General features: G+C 36.8%; 1 protein-coding gene across 1 annotated transcript; it reads right to left on the bottom strand.

Moving 5' to 3' along the window:
- Window positions 1–281: 281 nt before the first annotated feature.
- Window positions 282–27,795, bottom strand: LOC135078292 (uncharacterized). The gene is made up of 2 exons (XM_063972890.1): window positions 27,704–27,795; window positions 282–2,302 (listed from the first exon to the last, which is right to left on the bottom strand). The coding sequence occupies exon 2, from the start codon at window positions 2,297–2,299 to the stop codon at window positions 935–937; it is 1,365 nt and encodes a 454-aa protein (XP_063828960.1). The 5' UTR covers window positions 2,300–2,302; window positions 27,704–27,795; the 3' UTR covers window positions 282–934.

The raw sequence follows: 27,795 nt of genomic DNA, 5'->3' as shown, positions 1-27,795 counted from the left end.
AATACACGGCTTTACAAAACCCAACGCAACAGCTTATTTTGCATAAGCCGGTGTAACAGCAGAACTGAACTTCGAACACTGATCATTCTGTGGTTGACTATGAGCATATTTTCGTATTAAATTTGTATAAAATAAACACATTTTATATGTCTAACTTCACCTGAGAAAACAGTTGATAATAAATACCTATTAATACCTATGGATATAAAAATGGTAAGTAGGTATACGAATAGAGTTTTATTTGATTGCAACTGTGAAAATGTTTGCAAAAAAATAGACAGTTGTTTTTCAAACTAATTTAATTCTAAAAAAACGCTATTTACATACAAAGATGGCTTTATACTATCTACTAATTATAAATGTAACATTACACGCGACGGTTTCACTTAGCTAACTTTCGATCGATCGTTTTGGTCCGGCAACTGCGTCAAGGCATTCTTTACGTCAATTTCACTCATTCAACTCATATATTTATCTTTCTAATGTACATTGTTCTTTCATTATTAGTTGTAATCTAAAAATAGGCGAATTAAAAGTAAATGTTTGCACTTACTGCATATTAATTGTCAAATTAGACAATTAACTATAAATTAATAGAGCAGCGATCAGAAGCGAGTATTGGTTTTTAAAGTAGTCTTTACTTTAGGCACTTACTTTTCAAACCTCTGATTTTCTTAAAGAAAATATTGTTTGCTATTTAGGCCTATTTATCTATAATGCACCGCGCGACTCTGACACTAACATCTAAGTTCACTTTTGGTCTAGATTTGAGCAACCATGCTCATTTTTCGATCCACTCACATCACTACTTCCCAATCTAGAGACTGTTACGTGAATAACCGTCATTGCATACCGATGAGCACCTTTGTAAATTAGTGACAGACATTTCCAACAAGACTAGATCAATAAATAACAACCATTCCCACTAACCAAATCACGGTACATTCACGGGTATAAACATCTGTGGATCTCCCAATTTTGGTTCAAATCTGATATTCACTTTGGTGTCACCATCTCCTACTTCTAAGAAACTGTTCCAGTCCAACATCCAGTAGAACCCGTTCTTTCTAGGTGGAGGCAGTTCAGAATCTCCTGGTTGTTCTGGGGCAGCTCCACCGAAAGAATCCTCTAAATCAGCTATAGATGCTCCAGAATCGGCCGGCTGAGAATCTAACGTTGGACTATCATTCGATTGCGTTCCACTATTGCTCGTTTCTGAACTTGCCTTACTTGCTGCTTCAGTCGATACATCAGCTTGCCTTTTGTTTGGATCACTCTCTAAAGCAGCAGCTTTGACTTCATCTAGTGGGTTTAAGCCTTGTTGCAAAGGAATCACGCGCACTGCGTCGTAATCAATCGGGTCTAAGTTAGTTTGTGATGTCTCAGAGGTAGACTTAGTTTTCCTTACAGGCAGATCTAATGGTAGGACTGTCTCTTTCTTCTCAGATGGCGACATGTCCAGCTCAAATGGAAATTCAGGTCGGAGAGGTTCATATAAGAAATTGTTTGATGATGGCTGATGGACAGGCTCATTGTCAGTATTAGAGGAAATTAGGTCATAACTCAAAAGTATGTTTTCGGGCAACTGAACTGATCCATCCACTACTTTTGCTGGAGGTAAAGGTTTGAAACCTTCCAGAGGTAATAGAAAATTATCCTGTCCTGGTTTGCCTTTCAAGCCGTGAGCGTTTAGGAATGCTTGAAGTTCAGCTGGGAAGTCATCGACCTTCGCTTTTTTATTAGCTGGCTTCGTATTTTGAATGGTTTTGTGTAGTTTTTCAAGGGAATCAACTAATTTAGGTCTTGCAGTTGAAGTAACTTGAGATACTGGTACCACTTCAACGCGAGGTGGGCGCGTGTATAACTCTTGTAATGAAGAGCCATCTCGTGGTGTATACGGTAAGACTACTACAACCGATGGTTCGTTCTTCTTGGTAGTGCTTTCAAAGATAGGCTTCACAGGAACAGAATCTGTTTTATCTTTTTCATTTGACACAACATTTTCATTTATATTTGGCAACTGCGTGATTGGATTAATTTCGTTGTCCTCAATCCTGTAAGGTCTTTCAGTAGATTTAACTTCTCGAGAATCTTCCGTGGAGGTTGAAGATGATTTGCTTTTTGCGTCTTCAGCTCTGATATCATTTAGTAACTGTATGATTTCATCTCTGGTTAGCCTGGGTAAGCCACTGTTTGCTTGGAGAATGTTTTGGACTTGCTGGACAGTTTTCTCGACGTCCACTGCTGCGCAGGCTGCGAGTACCGATGCTGCAACGACGCAGCACCAAACCAGCTTCATTTTCTGGAAAGTAGACAAAAAGGCATTTAAATATAAGACACAACTTTTGAGTATTTTGAGTAAAAACAATAGTTGAATACTGGCAACTACAGAAAATTATAATAGTCGCTCTGAATTCTTGATAAAATGTACCAGTGCAGAAATTGATAAATCATAAAGCTGGGACATAGTTCAAGTGTCACAACACCTTAAACGCTACTTTTAGTGTAAACATAACTACAGTAGCGAATACATATTCAACGCAAAAATAAATCTGTGCTTCCGTTTCCACACGAAAATATTTTCTAAATCAAAAGCCACAAGGGCCAATGTTCTCTACCTCAGATTCACCTACGTGACTCCACTTTCTACGTCAGTTGGCAGACATTTATATTCTGATGGCCGCATATGTGATGCAACAAGGTCTTTCTCATGCTTAAATTGTACCACTTATGTTAATGTCCGGTTTGAGGATAAAAACTAAACTACTTTGGTCCCACGAAGACTTTTTTACGTGGAAGTGGATTAAGATTGTAAGGTCGTTCCTAACGCATGGTTAATGCACGCAGTTAATGCGTATTAATAAGTAATTACGACCAATAATTATGTTTTACTAAAGCATAACAGGTATAGAACAAAATTTCGGCTTTTGGCTAGAATTTCCAATTTATTTGTGTACATAATTTCCAAAAATACCAACAAATAAATGGGCAACTGACATGCATAACTATAGAGCTATTCATTTAATCGGTATTTTGTTACCATGTCCAATAATTTAGGAATACTCGAAATGGACATTTCGATGGGTGCCTGGAATAAAGCCGCAATAGCCATTGCAGCAGTTTTCCGATTAAGTGATTTTTGTAATCTGCGGGTTCCTATACACCTTTTGAATTTTTTTTAGAATTTTATCTTTGAAACTGCCTGATTTACCAAAAGCACTATAGATATTGAATCGTTATTCCCATTCATCATTTATAATTTGTTGACCGGAATAATCGTGCCATATACAATGTTAAAACTTTTATTTAAATCTTCTACAAGCAAACGGCTATTACTGTATCCTTCAGATCAGCCCCCGAGGCTGCAATACACTATTGCTGTTTGATTAATTGCACACTTTTTACCGGAATAAAACCACAATGGACTCTTACGGAACCGACTTTCAATGTATGAAGCGGCAATATGTATTTCTACCTTTTTTTAAGTATATTCTAAGCACTATAACCTTATGCACATTAAATGTTACTCCAGAAAAAATAACGCATCGTTTGATATACAAACCGTTTTGATACGCCTCGTAGTTTAGAATTATTCAAAATTGACACTAAATCTCTTCTCCTGTAAAATTGTGTTTTGTCGATTGTGGCTTTATTCCAGGCACCCATCGATTTCATTGTTGAAGGTTTTAGAATACAAATTCCATACTAGCCAGCTATTTGAAGCGCATTTGCATCAATTACTAGAGCAATGTTATTTTTAGCTGATTTCTATTTCAGCCAGCGAATTGATTTAAATGTAATTTAAAATTCAAATGTACTCTTAATCAAATTGTAATTTAGAAATGCCGCAGCGATATTGATGAATATGTACATAATAAATGTACCTGATTGATAACCGTTGCAAATTTTCTAATCGTTATGTACATACATTGTGCTTGTTTATATCTAAACGAGATCAAAGATGTTACATTATCTATCTATTAAGATGTAGGTTACTTAAAAAAATTGTAACAAATATAACGTGTGTCTGTGGAACCTTAAGCGGTCACATGAGACCGTGGTAACAATTGATTTCTATTGTGTCTCGATTCGCTGGTGCTTGAAGGGCTATTAGAAAAATTTGCCACTTTTCCAAAAAGTCTCTACATTTTATAAATGGTGTGCAAAAGTATTTTTCCTATTCATCTTTGAGTACTCTTCTTTAGGTATCTAAAACCTTTATGAAAATAAATAAACGAGAATAAAAATGTGACATTTAAGTTCGTATTTTCCTGTTTATTCATGCAAAAGTTACATTATATTCCTGAATGCTTGTCACACAATCATAAATAGAGTTTTTGTGTTCACGGCGAAAGGAAGTGTCACCAAAGGTGTGTATGGCCATCCAGGGTCCTAACAACGCGGTATTCAGCTGAATCACCGGTGTATTCATGGAGGTCCAAAGAAATTTAAGCTTAACCCTTTTTCATGTCGGGAATATTAAACGTACTATTTGAGTAAAAAATAGGAAAACTAACAATGGGCCTAATATCGGTGTGCGCGTATATTTTATTGCTTTCGATACTTAATCTTCTATTAATGTATAATTTGAAAGGCACTCGTTAATGAACTGAATGATCTATCAACATGAGTCTTTATTGCTAATACATTGCGCTGCTTTCAGCGCAATGTATTAGCATTGTATGTATTATTTCTTAGTGAATACCAATGACAAATCAATCAAATTTGGCATTGGTAGGTATTCACTAAGAAATATTTTTCAGAAATTCGAGGTGAATTTTGAAACCAAAGAGTTGAAAAAGGGGTACAAATTCAATACAGGTGAAGACACAGACAAAAGCTAGTATTTCAATCGATAGTGTATCTATATATTGTTGCTAAGTAGTACCAATTAAAGTTACATAAGAATCCACAGTGTCAACCTTGATGTGCTGTCGTCCATGCGTATAAAACCGTTCGTCCTGAATGACTATCAACGCATAGCCAAAACTGCTAAGACAACTACCTACTGCTAAAACAAGAATTTGCATTTTAGGTTTAAGGAATGTGAAATGAATAAATAAAGTTACTGAAATCTATATTATAAGTACAAGCAAATTGAATTAAATCGAAATGCTGTTGATTTTCCAATTTCCACTCAACCACCCTCCATGCTATACGAGTACGGCAGGTATAATAATAATAAATACACTTTATTGCACACCAAATAACATAACAGAAAGAAAAGGAACACACAAGGTACAACTAGGCGGTCTTATCGCTATGAAGGTAGGTATACCTATTAGAAGGTAACCGCTAAGCAAGGATTCGTGGGAATTCAAGCTTTGAGGAGTGGAAATATGAATGCATACATATCTGTGAGCAATAATAATGTAAGTAGGTATACAGCGTCAAGAGTTCGTGACACGCAAAGTGACCAAAAAGTTGATAGCACAACCTTAATCCAATGAGGGCTATCGTTTTAGCGCTCACCAGTTAGCGCCACTGTAGAGTAAGGTCCTGTCACTTGCTAGTAGCGAAGACAGTGGCGCCAACTTGTGAGCGCTAAAGTGGTAGGAGGACTATCGTATTTGCACTCATCAAGATGGCGCCACTGTAGAGTAAGGGCCTGTCAATCGCCAGGGGTGCCAACTGTTAAGTATAAAAACGATAGCCCTCATTGTTAAACAAAGACGTGTTGCGAACTTTTTGGCTACTTTGGGTGTCACGAACTATTTGACGCTGACACTATGTAAAAGAGAAATGCGGAAATGGTGATGATGATCACACGAGTGATGTTAAAATGAATCGCTTGTTTATTTGTGAAGTGAAACTTTTCCACGCAATTCATTTTGTAATCAGGATATAACTTATTCAGCAGAGCAAATCGTTTAGCTTTATAACAGTAATCCGATTGAAGGAATGCACAATTAATTAACGCTTCATGAGCTGTATAATATAGGTTTATATAATATTTAAAGTCTAAAATAGGGCTTATAGGAAATGTGAAATGAATAAATAAGGCTATTGAAATCTAAATTATTAGTTATATGCAAATGGAATTTAATCGAAATGCTCTTTATTTTACAATTTCCACTTAACCACCTTGCATGATGCTATACGAGTAGGTGTACAGCAAAAAAAGTTGCTTTAAATATGATTTTTTTAGACGTAACTATACTATAAAATCAATTGCATCCATTCAAATGTTATTGCTATTGGAAATATGATTTTTATTATTAATACATGATACTAGACGTAACCGATCAACACGCATTGACTTAAACGTAGCTCTTGATTTTTATCAAAAATTGTAGACTCATAATATTATGATCTATTACGCGTGAATTCACATAATAATTTTGATCTCCGGAAATTCAATAACAATTAATTTAAAATGATCACTTCACGGGATTTATTGCAACAATATCCCGTATATATAAATCCCGTGAAGTGATAATTTTATAGTAAAAAAAAATGCAACATAATAGTTTAAAATATTATATAACAATTCATTTGCACATGAAGGTTACAACGTGTTAATAAACATTTCGATGTGTTGTGAAAAATGTTTATAATTACTTAAATTTAAGTAAAATTAAAAATTGGAAGAGGCCTATGTTCAGCAGCGGACGTCCTGTGGCTGAGATGATGATGATGAAGTAAAATTATGAAAATGAAGCCACGATAGCCGAACAGTGAAGTTCAGAAAGAAGTGAGGGTCGGACTGGCCGATTCGTGATCCGAGGAATGCGGGTTCGGTCCCCGCCGCATATTTAGCTTAGTACAAGAGGCTAACGGGACTATAAATCTTTAAATTTATATTTATAATCTTTAAAATAAGCTGAGAAAATCGAAAATGAATTTAAAATGCACGGCTATTTACGTTATAAGGAAATATTTCACTGGGTGCATAACTCTAGGAATATTTCAAGTTATTTCTTCGATATTTGTAGGAGATATCCGTGGAATTCTTATCGGAGTCTGCGAATTCTTCAACGACATACAGCTATTTTGACATATTTGAAGACATATTTGGCGCTGTGGTTCAGTAACAGTTAATCTAAAGGTCACAAAATCTATACTCATTTAGTAAAAATATTAAATAAAAAGAATTATTAATATTTGGATGTTTGTAACGCGGCAACGCTATTTCATAACGTTTATAACGTTATCGCGCGCGAACAACGCAACGTTAGTGTTATCACGCCATCTCGTCTAATAGCGAATCACGCGGAAGTATGGTGCCGCGCCCTTCCCTCGGCCAATCGGCGCGAGGCAGTCCCCCCGCGCGTCTCGCGACTCACGCGGAAGTTCTAGAAGTTTCCTTCTTCCCGGTGCGCGACGCCAACGTGAACGGTCGATTTTGAGCTAGCCTATTTTATATGTGGAAATATGTAAATTCCCATGATTGTTTGCCACGAAAAGTTTGTTTAGTCGTAAGCTTAAGTTTCAATAAATGTTTATTGTGAAACCACGACTAAAATGACGCCCAACTCGAGGCCTTAACCTACGAACAGTACCGGCAAAGTACCTACCGTGAGTGCAGCGTGTCGAAACCTGTTTTTACCGGCGTGAAAACAGTGCAATCTCGAACTTTACGAGTGACGATGGCTTCCGCGACGCGATCCAAGTGTGGGGTCGCAGGCAACCGCGATGACCACGACGACCACTCAGCGGCAACGGCATCGGCAGCCGCGGGCGACCAGGGGGTCGCTCAGCACGGCGCCGACCGGCAAGCGACAGCGGCTCCGACCGCGCCCGGCGGCAGCGCCGCGGGCCCGTTCATGACCGAGTCGCAGGTGTCCTCCCTCCTGTCGGCCTTCGCGCGGTCCCAACAGGAGGCCAACCGCATCCTCTTCGAGAACCTACTGACGACGCTGAGCACCACGAGCACGACGAGCACGGGGCCGGCAGTACCGCCCCAGTCGCCACCGATGTCGACATCCGAGTCGCAGTTCCGAGGCGGATCGTTCGCAAAATGCACGGCACGCTTCGATGGGCGAGCGGACGACGCCGACAAGTTGGAAGCATTTCTGGACGCCGTCACTACATACAAGGAGTGCCTGAGCGTGAGCGACGAGCACGCGCTGCGCGGCCTCCCCATCCTGCTGGTGGATGATGCAGCTGTGTGGTGGCGAGGGGTCAAAAACTCCGTCTACACCTGGGACGACGCGGTCGCGCGCCTACGAGGCATGTACGGCGCCGCACGACCGGCCTACAAAATCCTTCGCGAAATATTCGCGCAAGAGCAAGGACAGCAACGATGCGACGTGTTTATCTCGAAGACGAGAGCGTTGATAGCTAAACTTCCATACGAACTGAACGAGTGTCTGCAGATTGACATTGTTTACGGTCTACTTGACCGACGAGTGCGTAAACGCGTAACCCGCGAAAGTGTTGTGTCGTTAGACGTGTTGGTGGATAGGGCCCGCGATATCGAGGAGTCTATCGCCGAGGTAACGCAAGGGGACGAAGGTAAAGGTCCACGCGGCACCACATGTACCTATTCGAACCAGAAAACCGTAAGTAGTTCTCCGCTAACTGATAACACACCTACACACTCGCCCTCTAGTTCAAATGACGCAAAAACACAGGAGGGACGTAATCGTTTACGTTGTTCTTTTTGTAAAGTATTTGGTCATCAAATAGATAATTGTCGTAACCGTGAGCGAAATAACAAAACTTCCACGAGCAAAGACAACCCCGAACGTAATAATAATAGTTCGCGTAATAATAGTACAATACGGTGTTATGGATGTGGCCAGCAAGGCGTAATCAAATCGAAGTGTGAGACGTGTAGTCCGAAGTCTCAATCGGAACTTCACACTTTAGGGTCCCGTCGTACTTTTTACAATAATTGTAAACCCCCCGTAACATTATTATCATCACGTAACAAGACGAAAACTCGTAACTCATCACGTAAAATTCCCGTCATACAGGGTGAAAACGGGAATGTTTTGACAATACAGGATGAAACCGGGAATTTTTGTGGGAAAAATTGTAAGCCCGGGAATAATAATTCAGCACGGGGTGGTAACCGTAGTTCACCTGTAACACAGGGTGATAACCGTAGTTCACCTGTAACACAGGGTGGCAACCGAAATTTTTCGGACACACAGGGTGGCAACCGGAACTTTTCGGGCATATTACAGGGTGGCAAATGCGACTTTTCTGGGATGCAGGGTAACGCATCCGAAATGTGTCACAGTGGTAATTGTGTGCAAGATAGATGTGAAATGCCTATCTCACCCGATGTTTTACGCAATTTTCGAGAAATTGCCGATTTTGAGGCGAAAGCCAGTTTTTCAGGTACCAGTGAATTTAATACCGCCCAGGTGGAGGGCGAGCCTCACGATTTATGTTTCCTCCCTAGTCTGACTCTTTATACAGCGGGAGTTGACTGCGACCAGTTTAAACCGACGATCAGAATCCAGATATTGGGTCATAGCGGTATTGCTGTCATGGACACAGGGGCTACGGACTGCCTAGCCAGTCCGATGTTGTACCGGAAGTTGGTGGCAGGTGGCGTACGCTTCGTGGAGACGCAGCGATTGATCGGTTTAGCAGATGGAACACGACAGGTACACGACGTCCTTACAGGTGACGTCACTGTCGTCCTGCAAGGTCGAAAGATATTTACGACATTCCTGGTGATCCCTGGAGCCGATACGAGGACGCTTCTAGGACGTGACTTCATCAGAGACGCAGGTATTGTTATTGATATCCAGCAGGCATCGTGGAGTTTTGCCGACACACCAGACCGGCGGTACGCTTTTGTACGGGACCACGTACTTACCTCTGCCGCCGACGCCGAGCTAAAGCGTGTCGAGAAGACCACGAAGCTGAAGCTGAGGACCGAGAGCAGTGGTTATTGCCTCGGGGTAGCTTTGAAGCAGGGGGAGGGGCCGGACGAGCGACTTATTAAGTACCCTAGCCGCCTCCGAGCTGCCACCGAGAGGAAATACGCCGACGAAGGTCGTCGGCCGCCGCCCGACTATAAGGTAGGCGATTTGGTCTTGCTGAAGACCCAGGGTTTGAACGACACTGATCGAGGTCAAACCCCTAAGTTTAACCCTAGGCGTGACGGCCCGTATAAGATATCGAGGGTCTTGAGTGACACTACTTACCTCCTGGAGGGAGAGTCTGGAGCGAAGTTAGGGAAGTACCATGCCTCACAACTTACTCCGTTTGTTGGTCACATCCAGCCGCCTGTTAGGGAAAAGCGTAGGCGAGGTAGGCCGCGTAAGTCTTAAGCTAGTCCAGACCGCGTTGCGTCGTCTGAACTAGAGGGGGAGGTTGTAACGCGGCAACGCTATTTCATAACGTTTATAACGTTATCGCGCGCGAACAACGCAACGTTAGTGTTATCACGCCATCTCGTCTAATAGCGAATCACGCGGAAGTATGGTGCCGCGCCCTTCCCTCGGCCAATCGGCGCGAGGCAGTCCCCCCGCGCGTCTCGCGACTCACGCGGAAGTTCTAGAAGTTTCCTTCTTCCCGGTGCGCGACGCCAACGTGAACGGTCGATTTTGAGCTAGCCTATTTTATAACCACGACTAAATGTTTTATTTATTGATAAAAAAAAATATTCAGGTACTTTAGTTACATACTTTTACTTTTCGTTCGTTCCAACCAAATGACGTACATAGCTGGACAAGGGCCCCCAAGGATTTCCACCACGATCGGTGATCGGTCTACTTGCTGCGACCTTCATCTGATCGTCGGTCCAGCTAGTGGGAGGCCTACCCACACTATGTCTTCCGGTTTCTTACTGAATTTAAATAGCTAACTATCGAATAAATCTAAGTTTTTATATCGAATCTGATTAACAGTCTGATGTGAGAGTTGAGATGATCTATTTACAAGAACTTTGAAAACAAATGAAATCTGAATTCACATATTAACTACTAACTCATAAAACAAAAACCAACACCCAGTAAAAATAATGATACCATCCGAAGAGCTAAAAGCAACGGAGCGTCAAGTAGGTATTTGGTAACTAGTGTGACAAGCCTACATGTAGTACAAGTATGATATAATTGAAAAACAAACGAGCCGAGTAATTTCCACTTTGTATGACGAACTGCAATGTTTAATTGCATTGCTTTTGTTTTTGATCAAATAGTTACTTTTCTTCTTTTATTTTTAATTTGAGTAAAGTTATTAATAAATTGTATTGTCGTAGATCATAATCATAATCATGTTAAATAAACAATGTTGCTTGTATTGAATTATTACTTCTATTATTACAGTGTAGAAAAGAAAAACCACGTCAAGCTAATCTAAAGTCGGTTACATTTCTTAGTCGGATATAAAAGATACTATTTTCATTAGTCTGATATTGTATTGTCGACTGCACAAGTGAAATTGATAAAAGCACTTTAAAAATTACTACATTGACTTTTTAAGATAATAATGTTGGCATTTTATTAACGTTGTTTAATTTCGTTTAAAAGCAGGATGATGTTGATTTTATTTTTCGACTTTTCTATGAAGGATTGGCAAAGCCATAGCAACAGCCGTAGGTAAATTTTTTGGATCACTTCTGTGTTTTTATCAAAAGTGCCTGTGATAATAAAAAATAATGAACTAAAAATAAAATTTAAACATATTGCACTCGTGTAAATTATTTTTATTCTCTGCGTAGCCGCCAAAGTTTGTAAGAGAGTCGAATTAAAGAAAAAAGATAATAACACTAGCTTTCCGCCCACGGCTTTGCCCGCGTGGAATTCTGTCTGCCACAGAAGACAGATAAACAGACAGAGTTACTTCCGCATTTATAGTATTAGTATAGATAACATTTATAGTCATTTAGTTTCTACTACAAGAGCATGACCTTATCTCCTATTTACCAGCGAATAGAGAATCTGGCCAGATGTATTGAGAAGGCTTTATGTTCTTTTTTTATGCCGAGAGAAGAATGGGAGTGGCTTTATTCTACTTTCATAATGATAAACAAAGCTAAAGCTGACATGTGTCAGCAAATATCAAAGAAAAATAACTTATTGTTTGTCCTAAATTGCCCTAAATGCAGGAATACCTCTTCAGCAATGACTGACGAGCATCAACAATCACAATAACCTCATTGTATAAGACATTAGTCGGAAATAACTCAGTTAAAGGACACCCATATCTTGTCCTAAAACATCCATAAAGCAGGAACACCTCTTCCAGCACTAACCTGACATGTGTCTGTCGAATAAAATAATGAAAGATGGCATTATTTGTCCTAAAAAGTCCTCGAAGCAAAAACACCATTTTCAGCATTAACCGGACACGTAACTCTTAAGAGCGTTGTCACATTTTTCATGCAGAAATCGAGAATTTGGCAGATTTCGAAATGATTTTAGTCATATAATTTATTGTTATAGCTTCTTTTGACTTATATCATCGTAATTATCATACGTTTTTACGGAATGTCTATTGACAAAATCTCGTTCAAATTGGATTTTTGCCTACGAAAACAGCGAATTTCGAAAGCCCGATTCCCAGGTAACTCGCTAAGGCACAACTTTGAACTAATATTACAACAAATTTATTTCTAAGTAAGAAGATAAAATGTATTCATTAGAATAAGCATACCCTGAAGAAGAAAGTGTATTGAGAAAATTTTGATGTTTCATTCATTAAAATGCATTTTTATCATGTCTAAGATAGTCAAAATTCGAGAAAATTACTGCAAGAAAACAGGTCACATCTCATAATCTAAAAGTCATTTGGCAACATAAACTACTTCATACTTAAGAAGAAACATAGTACTATTATTGTGTGAAAAAGAAAAAATATCTATCTTCAATCTTCAAATGAAAAATTAATTTGAAAATACTATAAAATCGGGTGCATCAAATGGCATAAATCAGTCGTGCTTTGGCACTCGTAGACGCCGGGTCTATGTCAGTTGACTGCCCACTGACGTATATGCGTCACGCGTGATTTTTTCGTAAATTGTAGTATGATTGAGTACTTTTGATCCGCAAGTATTTTTAATTTATTTGTTTAGGTAAATCGGACTTGTAATTTCTTTCTTTTCAAACTTTTTATTATTTTACTTACAGAATATGGGTAGAATAGATAAAAGATATTATTATGGTATCTGTTTGGTCAGGAAAAAATAAATGACTAATAAAAATTTTAACAGGGTGTCAAAACATTAGTCTATGCTATTGTGTTTCTACCAGCATAAAATATACTCTTCCTTACTAATAAATAAAAGTTGAATAGCGTCTGTATGGTCACACAACGCTTCGTCATGTTTTTCCGAAAGTTCAATTATTCATATTCATATTCATATTCATTTATTTGCTCACTAAGTGTAGGTACATAAGGTCTTATAACTAAATACAGTGCTTAAAACTTAGTAACCTAGTTTAGGTATTGCAAATTTTTTGGAGAGCTGCATGCATGCTATATAATTATTTATTTTGTAGGTACGTATAATATTATATTTTAAGTATTTATTTACAGTCCAGAGCGCCATTAAAAGTTATTCAGTTTACGTTAGTGTATTAGTTTTATCACAAAATCAGTCCTGTATTATTATTTTATTTATTATTTAAATATTCATCTAATTTATAGTAACATTTATTTATTAAGTATTGTTTCAACTTTTTATTGAATATTGTGTACTTTTGTTCATTTTTTATTTCTTGTGGTAGTTTATTAAATAACTTGATGGCCATGTAATATGGGCTGGTATTTAACATTTTTATTCTGGAGTATGGGAGGCATAGCTTTTCTTTGTGTCGAGTATTAACGTTATGTGTGTCTTGCATTTTTTTGAATAAATGTGTATTTCTATAAACAAATGAGCATAGGTCATGGATATATATTGCTGTTAGGGTCATTATTTTGTATTTTATGAAATAAGGTTTGCAACTCTGTGTGTTATCTATTTGGGCTATGATTCTTATACACTTTTTCTGCAATAGAAATAAGTCATTGGCATTAACGCTGTTGCCCCATAGCATTATTCCATATTTAAGCCAGGAGTATGCATAAGCGTAATACGCTGTTAGTGCTGTTTCTGTGTTTGTGCTGTGTTTTATTTCAAATAGGGCGTATGTAAATTTTGATATTTTGGTTCTTATTTGATCTATGTGCGTTTTCCAGTTAATGTTTGTGTCTATGTGTAGTCCTAATAAATTAAAAGTTTCTACTGATTCTAATTGTACATTTTTTCCAAGTGTTATATTGATGTCTAAAGGGGCTTTTGTATATGGTCGGAATTGTATTACTTTTGTTTTTTTAAGATTAATTTCTAAGTTATGTAGTTCCAGCCAATGTGTAATATTTTCTAATGTGTTACTGTTACGACTGAGTGAAAGAAATTGGTGCGTAACTATTCATCTGATATTAAACGTTTAGTAATAAAGGGGTAGGTCAGGTAAATGGCAAATCCACCAGTGGTCGCTCGATGACACTTAGACAAATAGTTTTATAAAACGTCAACTAAGTTGGTTAGGTATTTGTATTGTAGATACTTATATACAAATGAACGTACAAAATGAGTTTATTTTTAAAAGTATAGGTACAGGGTGGAAACGATAAGTGATTTCACTTGATTTTTAATTATACAAGATATCGAGAAACTGTTTACTGTTCCTGTAAGTGCTTCATGAGCTCTTTAAAACAATAACAATAAATAGGTCAAAGAATAAACTGGATCTATGCGAAAATTCAATGTTTCCGAATTTCATACTAAATGTATGCCGCCAGCCATACCTACCATATTAGAAGTGTTAATTTTTTAAATTTATTTTTTTAATTGAGTAATATATAATAATCAAACAACAAACTCGTAAATTGCATTCTTATTTAAATTATTTACGGAAAACATGATTTTAGGTTTAACTTGCTACAATATCATCAAGAGATACTAATCAATAAATACTAAATAAACAGATAAAGGGGACGGCATTAAGGCACTCAGAATTCTCAGAAACCATTGATTTCGTGTTTGTTTGTAACTGTATTAAATGTATGAAAGCTGGAAATATAGGTTTTTTAATAGATTCAGTTCGTTCTTAAACATAATTGATGCCGTTTGCTAGGTCTCATGAAGCACTTTTTCAGTAAGTAACCATTTGTTCGACATCTTGTATACCTACTATAAGAAATATTCGAGTTAGATCACTTATCGATTATTTTCGTCATCCTTATTTGTATTAAATTTAATTAAAATACACTAAGGCTGAGATGCACCACCTAACTTTGACCCTAACTGACAATAACCGGTGTTTTTTATGTTAGACAGAATTTTGACATCCAAAATTTTGATGTCAATGTTAAAGTAAGACGGTGCAACACGACCTAACAAATGTATCGTAGACAGTACTTTTTATTTTCTTCATAAATATTTCTTTTCTTTGTAAAGCTATCTACAAGCTTTTATTTTCTTTGACATCTGGAGTTGTAAAATCTTGCAACTTAAAATTTACTTACTTCCCGTTTTCCCATTGAGCTGAAATTTTGCATGTCTACACAGGCATGCAAAATTTTGTTTCATTTCGCACTAAATAATTTAATTTACACGTGTTTTCATGCGATGGCCAAGTCAATATATTTATGTAAAACGTTTTAATGATTTACTGGACTGGACTTGGTATTACATGGATCTCCCAACTTTTTACCGTAAAACAACTGAGTAGTGAGACTTGGTTTTTTGACAAGTATTGTTTTTGATGGGTTTGTATTACAGAACACATGTTTACCTAATGGGATAACTGTTTAAAAACACGATTAGATAAATTTTGCTCTATGGATAAAAATCTTAAAGTTACCTCTGATTTTTTAGCATTATACGACCGTGGTTTATAATAATAAATTCTATAAAATCACAATGATATCAGTATTTACCTCTTTGATTTCCTGACTTGTTTAGATTTACAAAAACTAAATATTTATTATTAACTTTTAGATAATAATTTGAATGGCGCTTACGATGTTTAGTTACAAGCTCTTTGATGGACACAGATATTATAGATAACGTTTAAAAAATGGCACGCTCGTTTTCATACATTTCATTCTATTTATTTAACCTATCCATATTTATGTGCGGAAACGTCACAAAATCAGAATAAATTTTAATTTTTCCATCCCGCATCATAAAAACTAAAAAGTCAAAAGTAAAATTTAAATAGTAAATATTTTTCATAAACAAGCTTTTGATGCTGTAAAAAGAATAAAATAATACATAAATTCTTTCAAACCCATCAACTTATTACTTTACTCAATTTAAAGATTAAAAACTTGTCGCGGGATTTACTAGTGTAAAAAATACATTAATTACGTAACTTGATTTTGCTAAAAGTCTGATCTGAGAAAAAATCAAATAGGTAAATTATACATTATTTCTTTATTATTATATGATGTACTGTCTTAGGTACGATACAACTACGGATTAAGATCGTTTAGTCAACGCAGCGTTGAAATTGTACAGATAAATGCAGTTTGCGCACTCACTACGCGACGTCAAGCAATAAAAACCTAAAATTCGAACGCCAACTTTTTGCTACAACGCTCTTAAATCCCATCAAAAACAATACTTGTCAAAAAAACCAAGTCTCGCAACTCAGCTGTTCTACGGTAAAAAGTTGTGAGATCCATGTAATACCAAGTCCAGGCCAGGAAATCTTTAACGTTTTACATAAATTATTGACTTGGCCATCGCACTAAATAATTTAATTTACACGTGTTTTCATGCGATGGCCAAGTCAATATACAGGGTGTCCCAAAAACAATGGATAACCCTATAACAATCGATAGGCCTCGCCATGGTCTCCCTAACGTCCAATTTTGACCCCAGTAAAAATATCACCGTTTTCCAGATTTTTAAGTTTTTGTGCATTTTTAGAAAATTGCCACCTGCGATTACTTTTTCTCATGCCATTTCTAAAAATGAGGATACTTTTCAATCTAGTTTTTTTCTTTATCACAAGGGATAGTTGGGCTATCAAAAGAAAAGATTAAAGTTCAACAAACTAGTTTAAAACTATGAAAATTTTAAGAAATTGCAGAGAAGGAGGAAAAATTAATTCATTGTCTTGCACTTTTGATCAGCCCTCGTGTAAAAAAAATGTAGGAAGACCATCGTGCCCATTACCTTAAAAACTTCCTTGGTTAATTAAGATTTTAAAAAGGTATCACAAGCCTATGTATTCTGTGTTATTTTTATCTTATGGCTACTTGAATAGCAACTAGTATGAAAACTGCAAAAATGTGTTTTTCTCGTAATAGTTAAACTAGGACTGCATAGTGGCATTAAATACAAATGGATAATTTTTAGCGTAGGAATTTTAATAAAGCAATATTTTATCATCATCATCATCATCATTTCAGCCATAGGACGTCAACTGCTGAACATAGGCCTGTACCCCAATGATTTCATAATGACCGCTTGGTAGCGGCCTGCATCCAGCACCTTCCTGCTTACCTTTATGAGGTCGTCGGTCCACTTTGTAAGTGGACGTCCTACGATGCGCTTTCCGGTACGTAGCCTCCACTTGAACCCTGTTGCCCCATTGGCCGTCCGTTCTGCGTTTTTGTGATTACTTAATTTTTGTTTTAAACCTTATAAATGTGCCTATAGACAGATACCCGTGATAATACACGGCTCGGAAACGTGGATTTTTTGGACAGCGTGCTATGGAAGGGGCTATGCTCGGGTTTCTTCACGAAACCGTATCAGAAATTAGGAGATTCTTAAACGAACTAAAGTCGCTGACATAGCTCGACGGATCAGCAAGCTGAAGTGGCAATGTGCAGGGCACAGTAGTTTGCAGAACTGAGGCAGCAGGGTTAAAGTGGAGGCTACGTACCGGAAAGCGCATCGTAGGACGTCCACTTACAAAGTGGACCGACGACCTCATAAAGGTAAGCAGGAAGGTGCTGGATGCAGGCCGCTACCAAGCGGTCATTATGAAATCATTGGGGTACAGGCCTATGTTCAGCAGTTGACGTCCTATGGCTGAAATGATGATGATGATAAAATGTTGCTTTATTAAAATTCCTACGCTAAAAATTATCCATTTGTATTTAATGCCACTATGCAGTCCTAGTTTAACTATTACGAGAAAAACTCATTTTTGCAGTTTTCATACTAGTTGCTATTCAGGTAGCCATAAGATAAAAATAACACAGAATAGATAGGCTTGTGATACCTTTTTAGAATCTCAATTAACCAAGGAAGTTTTTAAGGTAATGGGCACGATGGTCTTCCTACATTTTTTTTACACGACGGCTGATCAAAAGTGCAAGACAATGAATTAATTTTTCCTTCTTCTCTGCAATTTCTTAAAATTTTCTTAGTTTTAAACTAGTTTGTTGAACTTTAATCTTTTCTTTTGATAGCCCAACTATCCCTTGTGATAAGGAAAAAAACTAGATTGAAAAGTATCCTCATTTGTAGAAATGGCATGAGAAAAAGTAATCGCAGGTGGCAATTTTCTAAAAATGCACAAAAACTTAAAAATCTGGAAAACGGTGATATTTTTACTGGGGTCAAAATTGGACGTTAGGGAGACCATGGCGAGGCCTATCGATGGTTATAGGGTTATCCATTGTTTTTGGGACACCCTGTATTTATGTAAAACGTTAAAGATTTCCTGGCCTGGACTTGGTATTACATGGATCTCACAACTTTTTACCGTAGAACAGCTGAGTTGCGAGACTTGGTTTTTTTGACAAGTATTGTTTTTGATGGGATCTCATTTCTTTTTGTATTTTGTAGACAGCAGTTATGTATCTAGAAAACTGGACCGAAAGTGAAAAATTTTACTCGACTTGGCGGTTGCACTACCGTGCCCCCAAATCTCATTTCTTTTTGTATTTTGTAGACAGCAGTTATGTATCTAGAAAACTGGACCGAAATTGAAAAATTTTACTCGACTTGGCGGTTGCACTACCGTGCCCCCAAATATTTTAGTTTTTCCTTGATTCATACACCAAACACTACTTATATTCCAAATTTGAAGCTTCTAGGTCTGCTAGAAGTGCCTTAGAATTTTGATGATCGGTGAGTCAGTCAGTGAGTCAGTCAGTGAGTGACAAAATTAAGTAACTTTGACCCGTTATAATTCTTAAACTACTGGTTCAAATTGAATGAAATTTTAAATATACCGTGTCTTTACAATGCCTGCATAGCTAATGAAAATTCAGCCTTCTAGTTTTATCCACAACGAAGTTACAGGCGGTCGAAAATGGCCTGAATTGCTTCGAGAAAAGGATGGTACGGCCGTGCCGCTTTTTTGCTCGACTTGGTGGGGGCACTGCCGTGCCCCCAGATAGCTGAGATTGAAAGATTGAGAGAGACATTCTAAAGAAAACAACTTGTCCTAAAATGACCTAAAAGCAGGAACACCTCTCTAGCAATGAGTGACGAGCGCCACGCGTCGGTTCCGATGACACGGCCCACTCAAGAGCTTCGGAGGGAAGCCCTCCAATACTGGGTTATCAATCACACCCTCTGAGGGAACGGAAAACGCAAAACTATTTCGGTACTTGAAAACATCTGGTATCGGACACTTGTACTATTTGACTGTATTGGGATATGACCTAAATAGCTGTATAATAGTTGTGGTAAAACTTGTCATTGATGAGAATTGAAAATCAAATTAGGCAAATAAAACCAACCCCGTTGAATGTTGGTAGTAGTTATTTTTATTTTCCGTTTTTTAAATTTGGCGCAGATTACTTTTAAGTATCGATATTTTCCTATGGTTTTTTAATGCTGTTATCAATGAGTCACTTAGGTATCTAACTTATTGACTCTATTTCTATCGAAACTGTACGTACCCTAATTCAAACTAGAATGTAATAATTCCCAAAACATTAATCACCATATAATTGCTACTTTAGGACCAAATCTAGGTCCTTTGCTACTGACTGGAAAGCAGCCAAACCTCTTACAATCCGCACCAGTAAACTTGAGCAATCTTGCCCACAAATAAGTTAAATTAACATTGACACAGAATGGTATGCGCTCCAAATGCATAAAGCTATATTTAATTCCAAAACGACGTAATATCAGAAAGACTGCGCTATATTTATCTTAGATGATGGTGACTATTACATAATACTTTATAAAATTGAAAATTTACTCGACGTAGGCGAAATGGGAGCTTTTAAGCATTCCTGAAAAAGAGGGCCTCACTCTGGCCTGCCGATCTTTATTTTGGGCTCGAGCCCGAGAAAAGGCTTTGTTGGTTGAAAAGATTGCTTTGATATAAAGATTGATTGATTGATATACGAGTAAAGCTTATTCATTCAGCAATTAATTAAAAATAGATTAACTCCATTGGCGCAAATGCCAAGAGGTCACAAGAGGTGTTAACGTTAACGCTCACTTGCTTTTTTACTTGATACGGACGACACGGACGTGTTCACTATAGTATAGTAAACGATCACGGTTACATCTCCGAGGTATTAACGTTCTTAGTACGGACGTAACCAGATTGTGTAATTCGTGATGCGTTCTTTTTATCCGGATGTGCTCTGATTTCTATGTTTTGAACAAAAAATAAGTTATATCGAAAGAAATTTGTTTAAAAAAAGAAATTTGACAACCAGGCGCGCCCTGATAAATAATACTTTTATCGACGTCAAAATGTATGGCCAAAATCGATAAAATGGCATGATAACCGCTTATCGCGGTGCGCATCCTAGGCCTACAGAACTAGATAACTAATACAAATATAACACTTTGACCCTTTATGATGACCCTTAATGACTGGGTTGCAATAATCTCGTGAATAATATTTAAGAAGCAAATTGCAATTTGTTTCATTTAGTTTTATGTATTCAAACAAGAGTTAAATTATAAGGAAACTCATGTACCTACTTTCTGTGGAACATCCAAATGATTCCCGATTTGATTTCAAATTCAATAACATTACCATTGTTCGTTCATGCAAATATAACATTACCATTGTTCACGCAAAACACATGAAATTGCGATTTCCATTCCCATAAATAAAATTGCATACAATCCATCACTGAGTTTCTATGCGGTTCCCGAATGATTTTTCTTAATAACTCGGCATTGTTACACGCACGCGATATTACAAGTATGACATAAAAACGGCGAGACAACGACCCATCGAAAGTGAAAGGTGTAGCTGTAGCCTCCAAGTAGTGTTGGGAAACTAATATCGAGATTCAATTTGCATGTCGATTCTTTCTTGCGATGTTTTGACGGCGTGATTCTTTCTTTTAAATACATATTTTGACGGCATGACATCGAAATGGTCTGGATAAGGCGCTGGCGATTCCCAGTTGGTTTTTAGGTTAGATTATTGAAATTTGACTTTTTAGTATCTTCCATTTATTTATTATTTAAAATAAAACATCGAATGTTTCGTTTATAGTGTGAACAATAAAATATGTTATCTTTTATTTGCCCGTTTTTATGTAGAATACTAATCAACATTCATTTTAAATTTAGCTAAGACCTGTTTCTGCGAATTTACGTCTGAACATTGTTTTAACTCTAACAGTTTAGTTTTTTGCTGTCATATACTTACTAATTCATAACATAATTATCTTGGTATTTCTTATCCATATTTATTTAACTAATGAACACACATCAATAACGACCTGTACTATGAGAACTATATTTTTATAGCATATCGAATTTCTTTAGACTTCTTTTTAAGAAACACGTAGAGTCACTGACGCACAACACTAGTGCTCCTCCACCACGGCACACAACAAACCATCAACATTCACTGTATGATGCTCATTGATGTCATTGCCACGATATCTTCAATCTGTCCAGCAAAAACTCAGCAATGGTTATCGCATTACTTGATAGCGTCGTTAATTAAAATGACATGGTTATTCAATGATCACGCGTGGAACCGTGGAGGAATTAATATGTACGATGCATAGCATTGCTCTACGGTTATGTGGTTGTTGGTTGTTTACTACTTTTACTAAATGAATTAGAAATCGATTCCTGTTCGATGTTTTGGCAGGAATCGATTCAATTGCAAAATGAGAAATGAAATCAAATGCATTTGTTCAGTTCTGACCAAGATTTGGCACTTACAGGTAAAGAAGAAGGCCTTCGTGGGTCTCTACGTGTCTCCTTATCTTTTAGGCCCTACCAGCCCTTCGAGACAAACGCTTAGCAAGTGCTCAGAAGTAATGTCATTGGAACAAACTCAGTGACCGCTAGTGGCCAGTAATTAGAGATTTATTCAAGATTTTATTTTACTAAATAACTTATACTGAAATCGCAATAGGGGAATAAGTATGCCTCTACTCAGTGCAACGCAACGCAACGACTGCAGTAACTATTGCATAATCGACTGTGTATGTGAATTGGTTATTGTTATATCACGAACAATTTATTATTATTTAACAGTCATTAATATTGAGCATTATTAAACAGTCAATTAGATAATAATTACTTCATTTCCTCGGAAATAGCACATCGCGTGGTAAGCCCATTGTGTGTCAGTGTGTCTCACTAATAATGCTATTAATGTGCCTGAGCCTTGAATTTAATGTATCTACAGGTTACATAATATCATTATTTGATTAAGCTACAAGGATAAGACTCTTCTAGCCAGAAAATAAAACTCAAACAGAAATAAAATAAGGATATTAATCATAATTAAAATGCTTTGTGAGGTATGATGTCAATGCTTCATCCCATCAAAAAATTATTGACTTGGCCATCGCACTAAATAATTTAATTTACACGTATTTTCATGCCATGGCCAAGTCAATATATTTATATAAAACGTTAAAGATTTCCTGGCCTGGACTTGGTATTACATGGATCTCACAACTTTTTACCGTAGAACAACTGAGTTGCGAGACTTGGTTTTTTTGACAAGTATTGTTTTTGATGGGATCTCATTTATTTTATTTTTGTATTTTGTAGACAGCAGTTATGTATCTAGAAAACTGGACCAAAATTGAAAAATTTTACTCGACTTGGCGGGGACACTACCGTGCGCCTTTATATTTATATGGTATTACAAAGTTATTTAAGTAAGTAGTTAAATATTTATAAAACTGGACCGAAGTTGAAAAATTTTGCTAGACTTAGCGGTTGCACTACCGTGCCCCCAAATATTTTAGTTTTTCCTTGATTCATACACCAAACACTACTTATATTCCAAATTTGAAGCTTCTAGGTCTGCTAGAAGTGCCTTAGAATTTTGATGATCAGTGAGTCAGTCAGTCAGTCAGTCAGTCAGTCAGTCAGTCAGTCAGTGAGTGACAAAATTAAGAAACTTTGACCCGTTATAATTCTTAAACTACTGGTTCAAATTGAATGAAATTTGAAATATACCGTGTCTTTACAATGCCTGCATTTATACTGAAAATTCAGTCTTCTAGTTTTATCCACAACGATGATACAGGGGGTCGAAAATGGCCTGAATTGCTTCGAGAAAAGGATAGTACGGCTGTGCCGCTTTTTTGCTCGACTTGGTGGGGGCACTGCCGTGCCCCCAGATTATTTCCTCTGAGATACTGAAAAATTTTCCTAGTTACTTTACTTTCGCATTTATAATATAAGTATAGATTAGCCTACAGTTTAAACTGTCAAATAAGTTATTCAAAAAATAATTTATTTATTATTGAAGAAAACTCATAGTCATAATATTTTTTTTATACGAGTACTAAGATCAAGTAAAAATCATTGTGTATTTTTTACATTCGAATCCTAACCTATACAAAATCGCATTAATCGTAAAGTACGAGTAAGATCAGTAATATCAGAAATAACACAATCTTTAATCTTTTAATTCACACACTTTTTATCAGAATTAAACCTTACTGAACCAAGTTTGCGTGACTACTCTCACTCTTATTCCTTTAATAAAATTAGGACTATTATTGCCGCAATCCCTTACCTCAGAATCTTCCTGTTTTGAAAGAGCGTCTAAAATGATGTCAATCGAAGGCGATTAATTCTAGAATTGTATTTATTTGGAATTTGAAACAGATTTACTCTGACATTGAAAGTTCTTCAATCTACTGAGTGGCGTTTGATGAAGTTCTGCCTTTATTTACGAAAGTGAGAAATGCTGACCACAGCATAAGGACAACAGTAAAACGGAATAGACGCTAACAGAAGTAACGACATTACATTGAAGTAATGTCATTACAACTGACAGTGTGGTGGTTGGAATGAAGGAAGTATTTATACCAAAGGAAGGAATAGATATGTAGATAGATAGAAAGTATTTATTTGTCTCAAAACAGGTTTCATTTACAGTTTATCAATAATACAATATTATAGCCGTAAGAGACAAAAAGGTCTATGAGTCAGTGATATTGATGTAATATTATTTGATCCGCTCTAGATTCCCAAGACATGACCATTTTCTTTACTAAATAAATGAAAATACTATTAGACTATGTATGGAATTTTAGGTTTGAATTCTATGTAAATACATAAAAAGCTTATTAAAATATTAAGGTCTAGTTAAAATCTAATCCTTTTGTTATTTATTACTTACGTTCAACAGGTTGATAGCGGGCTGGCTGACTGCGCTTTACTGTGGTAGGTATTTTCGTCCTTGACAGGAGTGCTTATTGTTCAAAGCCTATCTTGATGGATTGAAATACCCTTCAATCTATCTAGGCAACATTTTGTAAACAATGTTATAATCTAATAATAATTAATTATCATTGATGCTGAACCCACTGACTTTGTCCCTAATGGTATTTAAACCCATAATTTCATACACGCCAACCACCACGCCAGATGGTCATCAAATTTATAAAAAAATCGTAATGATTTTACCACAGGTATATTTTTATTTGTTTTTTTTTTATGTGATAGGAGGCAAACGAGCAGACGGATCACCTGATGGTAAGTGATTACCGTCGCCCATATTTGTATTGTACGTGAAATAAGTTAAGTAAAATTCTACCAACTGATATTTAATCCGACATTACAATCATACCTAGCAACACATTAATGTTACTACCCAGTTATAAATAACTTTAGCCTAGTAGAAATTCATTTCAACAAAACGTCCTAAAAGCTAGAAACTTCGTTAGTTTTAACTAAAGGACATCCCAAAGGCCTCCCCCAAGGATTTAAATGACCGGTCCTGCGCTGCCCGCATCCAGGTGCTTTCCGCGACCTTCACTAGATCTTCGGTCAACCTTTAGAAATAGCAAGTAAAAGTCAATTTTAACCATTTATTTACTATTGTAAACTTTGTCCACATATTTGCCACAAAAATTAGCTAACCACGCTATGTCAAAGGCCGCTGAGCATAAAACAAATGTATATTTATTGCTTAATAACTTGGCGTGTGTACATCGCACATATTTGACCTTTGCATGAAGCAATATGTACCACAGTAAATAGAAACAGAAGTACTTCTCTACCTTACAAATTGACAAGAGACAATCATTATGGGCCTGGGTTCAAATATTGACTGGACAGGGCAGCTTGGTGGACTTTTGCTTGTTTGTAAAGAAAAGTCGAATCCTAACTTCGACAGTTTAACTTAACCCCGGGACAAAAATGGCCTTCACTGGTTGGATTTTTATTGGCAGTCAAGCTGTAGATCTGGCTACACATGAGTTGCAGCGGTGTGAACGAGAGGTGGGAATAGACTGTATTGTAAATAATACCTCCATAAAGTTGAGTTGTTGCTATGTACTATGATTACTATTCTCTTATACTGTGTCTCGGTCGATTTTGCTTGTGTTCAGAAGTTTACTATTCATCCAGAGTTTATTATTGGATTGTGAATAAACAATATTTGTTTTCGCCTGAACAAACTTTAGCTTAACAACGATATAGAGTCAATATCTCGTGATTGAACAAATGCGTTTATTATTAAAATTTATAACATAAATATTGGAACTTTAAGCTTACTTATTTCAAAGTTTGTGAGTGATTTAAGTTTTGAAACTACAACTGAAAACTGAAATCATTGTCCTTTAATATCTTTGTGAAAACAGAATCAATGATAAGCAGAATACTAGAGCCAACTTACACAATAGATTATTATGATAATGGATAAAATTAACAAAATATACGATAATCTCTCCAAATTAATGCTCGTGTTTACCATATTATTAATAGTGGCCGAAATTGAAATCTACGCAACTACGGGATAAGTCAGAGTTAAAGCGATGTCTTATAGTAGTTATTAAAGTGTTTTGAATTAAAAATATAAAACTTAAATAGTACGCAAACGTTAAGTAATAATCATCTTTTATTTAAAACGGGTAGTGCTTAGTTGAGTTTAGGAGTTTAACTTATCCCCAACAGAAAGGTCTTAGCATAATGTTAAAATTAAAACGAGGGATCGCTTTATAATTTGATTTACAAATTAATCTCAGCTTTTAACGGCCAATTAATAGGTAGCCGTAAATCAGTTCTAAGCCAACCTTTTTGCAATCTGTCCATTTAGCAAAACATGTTTTATGATGGCTTTGCAACAATCGATTAAGCAACGATCGGCTTGGTCAATTACGGATGGGTGATCGTCGGTCGTCGATTTGTAAGTGACTCGTCATGCAGCAAGTAAAAGTGTGTAATAGAGGTCTTAAATTATTGATTGCTGTATGGTTCTGGTACAGTAGAATAGAACCACTGCCATTCTTGCCGTGGATGTCGTAAGAGGCGAATAAGGGACATTATGCGATTATCTGGCTTCCCCAAGTTTAGCTTTCCCCCGGGACAAACTTGACCTTCACTGGTTGGGTTTTTATTGGGGGCCAAGCTGTAGATCCTGGCTACACAGGAGTTGCAGCGGTGGGAATAGTCCCGTGTTACCCCAAGCACTACAATTTTTACCATGGACAAGGCGACTAAGTGACGAATTAGGGAACGTCAAGCCTCCCCTAGCCTAGAAGCCTGGAGAGTAAAGGCCTCTATTTTCCTCTAAAAACGTTGAGAGTTTAGGAGTAAGTGAGCCTATTAACTGTCTCATATTTCACCTAAAATAAATGCAATATCACAGCTCAAATATTGCATCAATATAAGTTAAGCATTTAGTTTTTTTTATATTACCTAGGTATTTTATTGTAAAACTACAACTTTTTAGCAATATCTAATAACAGTAACGTAAATAACATTTAAAAAGGGCTTAATCGGTTGTAAAATTATTACTTTTAATCAAGAGCGTAGTGTTGTTACTGACGTACTGACGTAATAGGTACCTAAATATTTTTTTACGTGTGTCGCATCTTAAAAAGTATGTCAGCTGACTCACGTACCTTGGAAGAGTTTATGTTTAGTGTCTTGTAATAGATTTTTTTCATATTTTCAGTTAGTATTTAGCTCCATTGCAAACAAAAATGTCTAAATTTTATTTAAGACTAGCGACCCGCCCCGGCTTTGTACGGGTGCTAAGTATGCATAATTGCATATAAATATTCCTCTTGAATCACTGTATCTAAAAAAAAAAAAACTATTTACAATTCGTTGCGTAGTTTTAAATTTTTATTCAAATTTTCTATGTAGTGAAATTACTCAATAAATAATAGGTCACCTCGGGAACCAAACCGCACATTATCACTTGGTACAAACCACCCACTAATCCAATGGAGCAAGACGGCCACCACATAACCATGTACAGATCCTTGATACACACTGACACTTACTTATCTAATTCAATAACCTTGTGAACAATCTCCTTACAATTTTTTACTAATAACCGCACAAAAAAAACAATTTTGATGAAATTTTGTCAAAGTAAGCACTTGTTTTAGAAATAAGAAATTTTGTACTGACCTACCACAAGTAGTAATCACACACAGTTCCACTCAACCGGCCTGTAGCGGTTGTGATACAACACTGGCCACCAGCACCGTCCCACTACTGAG

The sequence above is a fragment of the Ostrinia nubilalis genome, chromosome 14, assembly GCF_963855985.1.
Source record: "Ostrinia nubilalis chromosome 14, ilOstNubi1.1, whole genome shotgun sequence".
Classification (NCBI taxonomy): Eukaryota; Metazoa; Arthropoda; class Insecta; order Lepidoptera; family Crambidae; genus Ostrinia; species Ostrinia nubilalis.
Note: the sequence above shows the minus strand (reverse complement) of the source record. Positions and strands in the feature narration are given on the sequence as shown.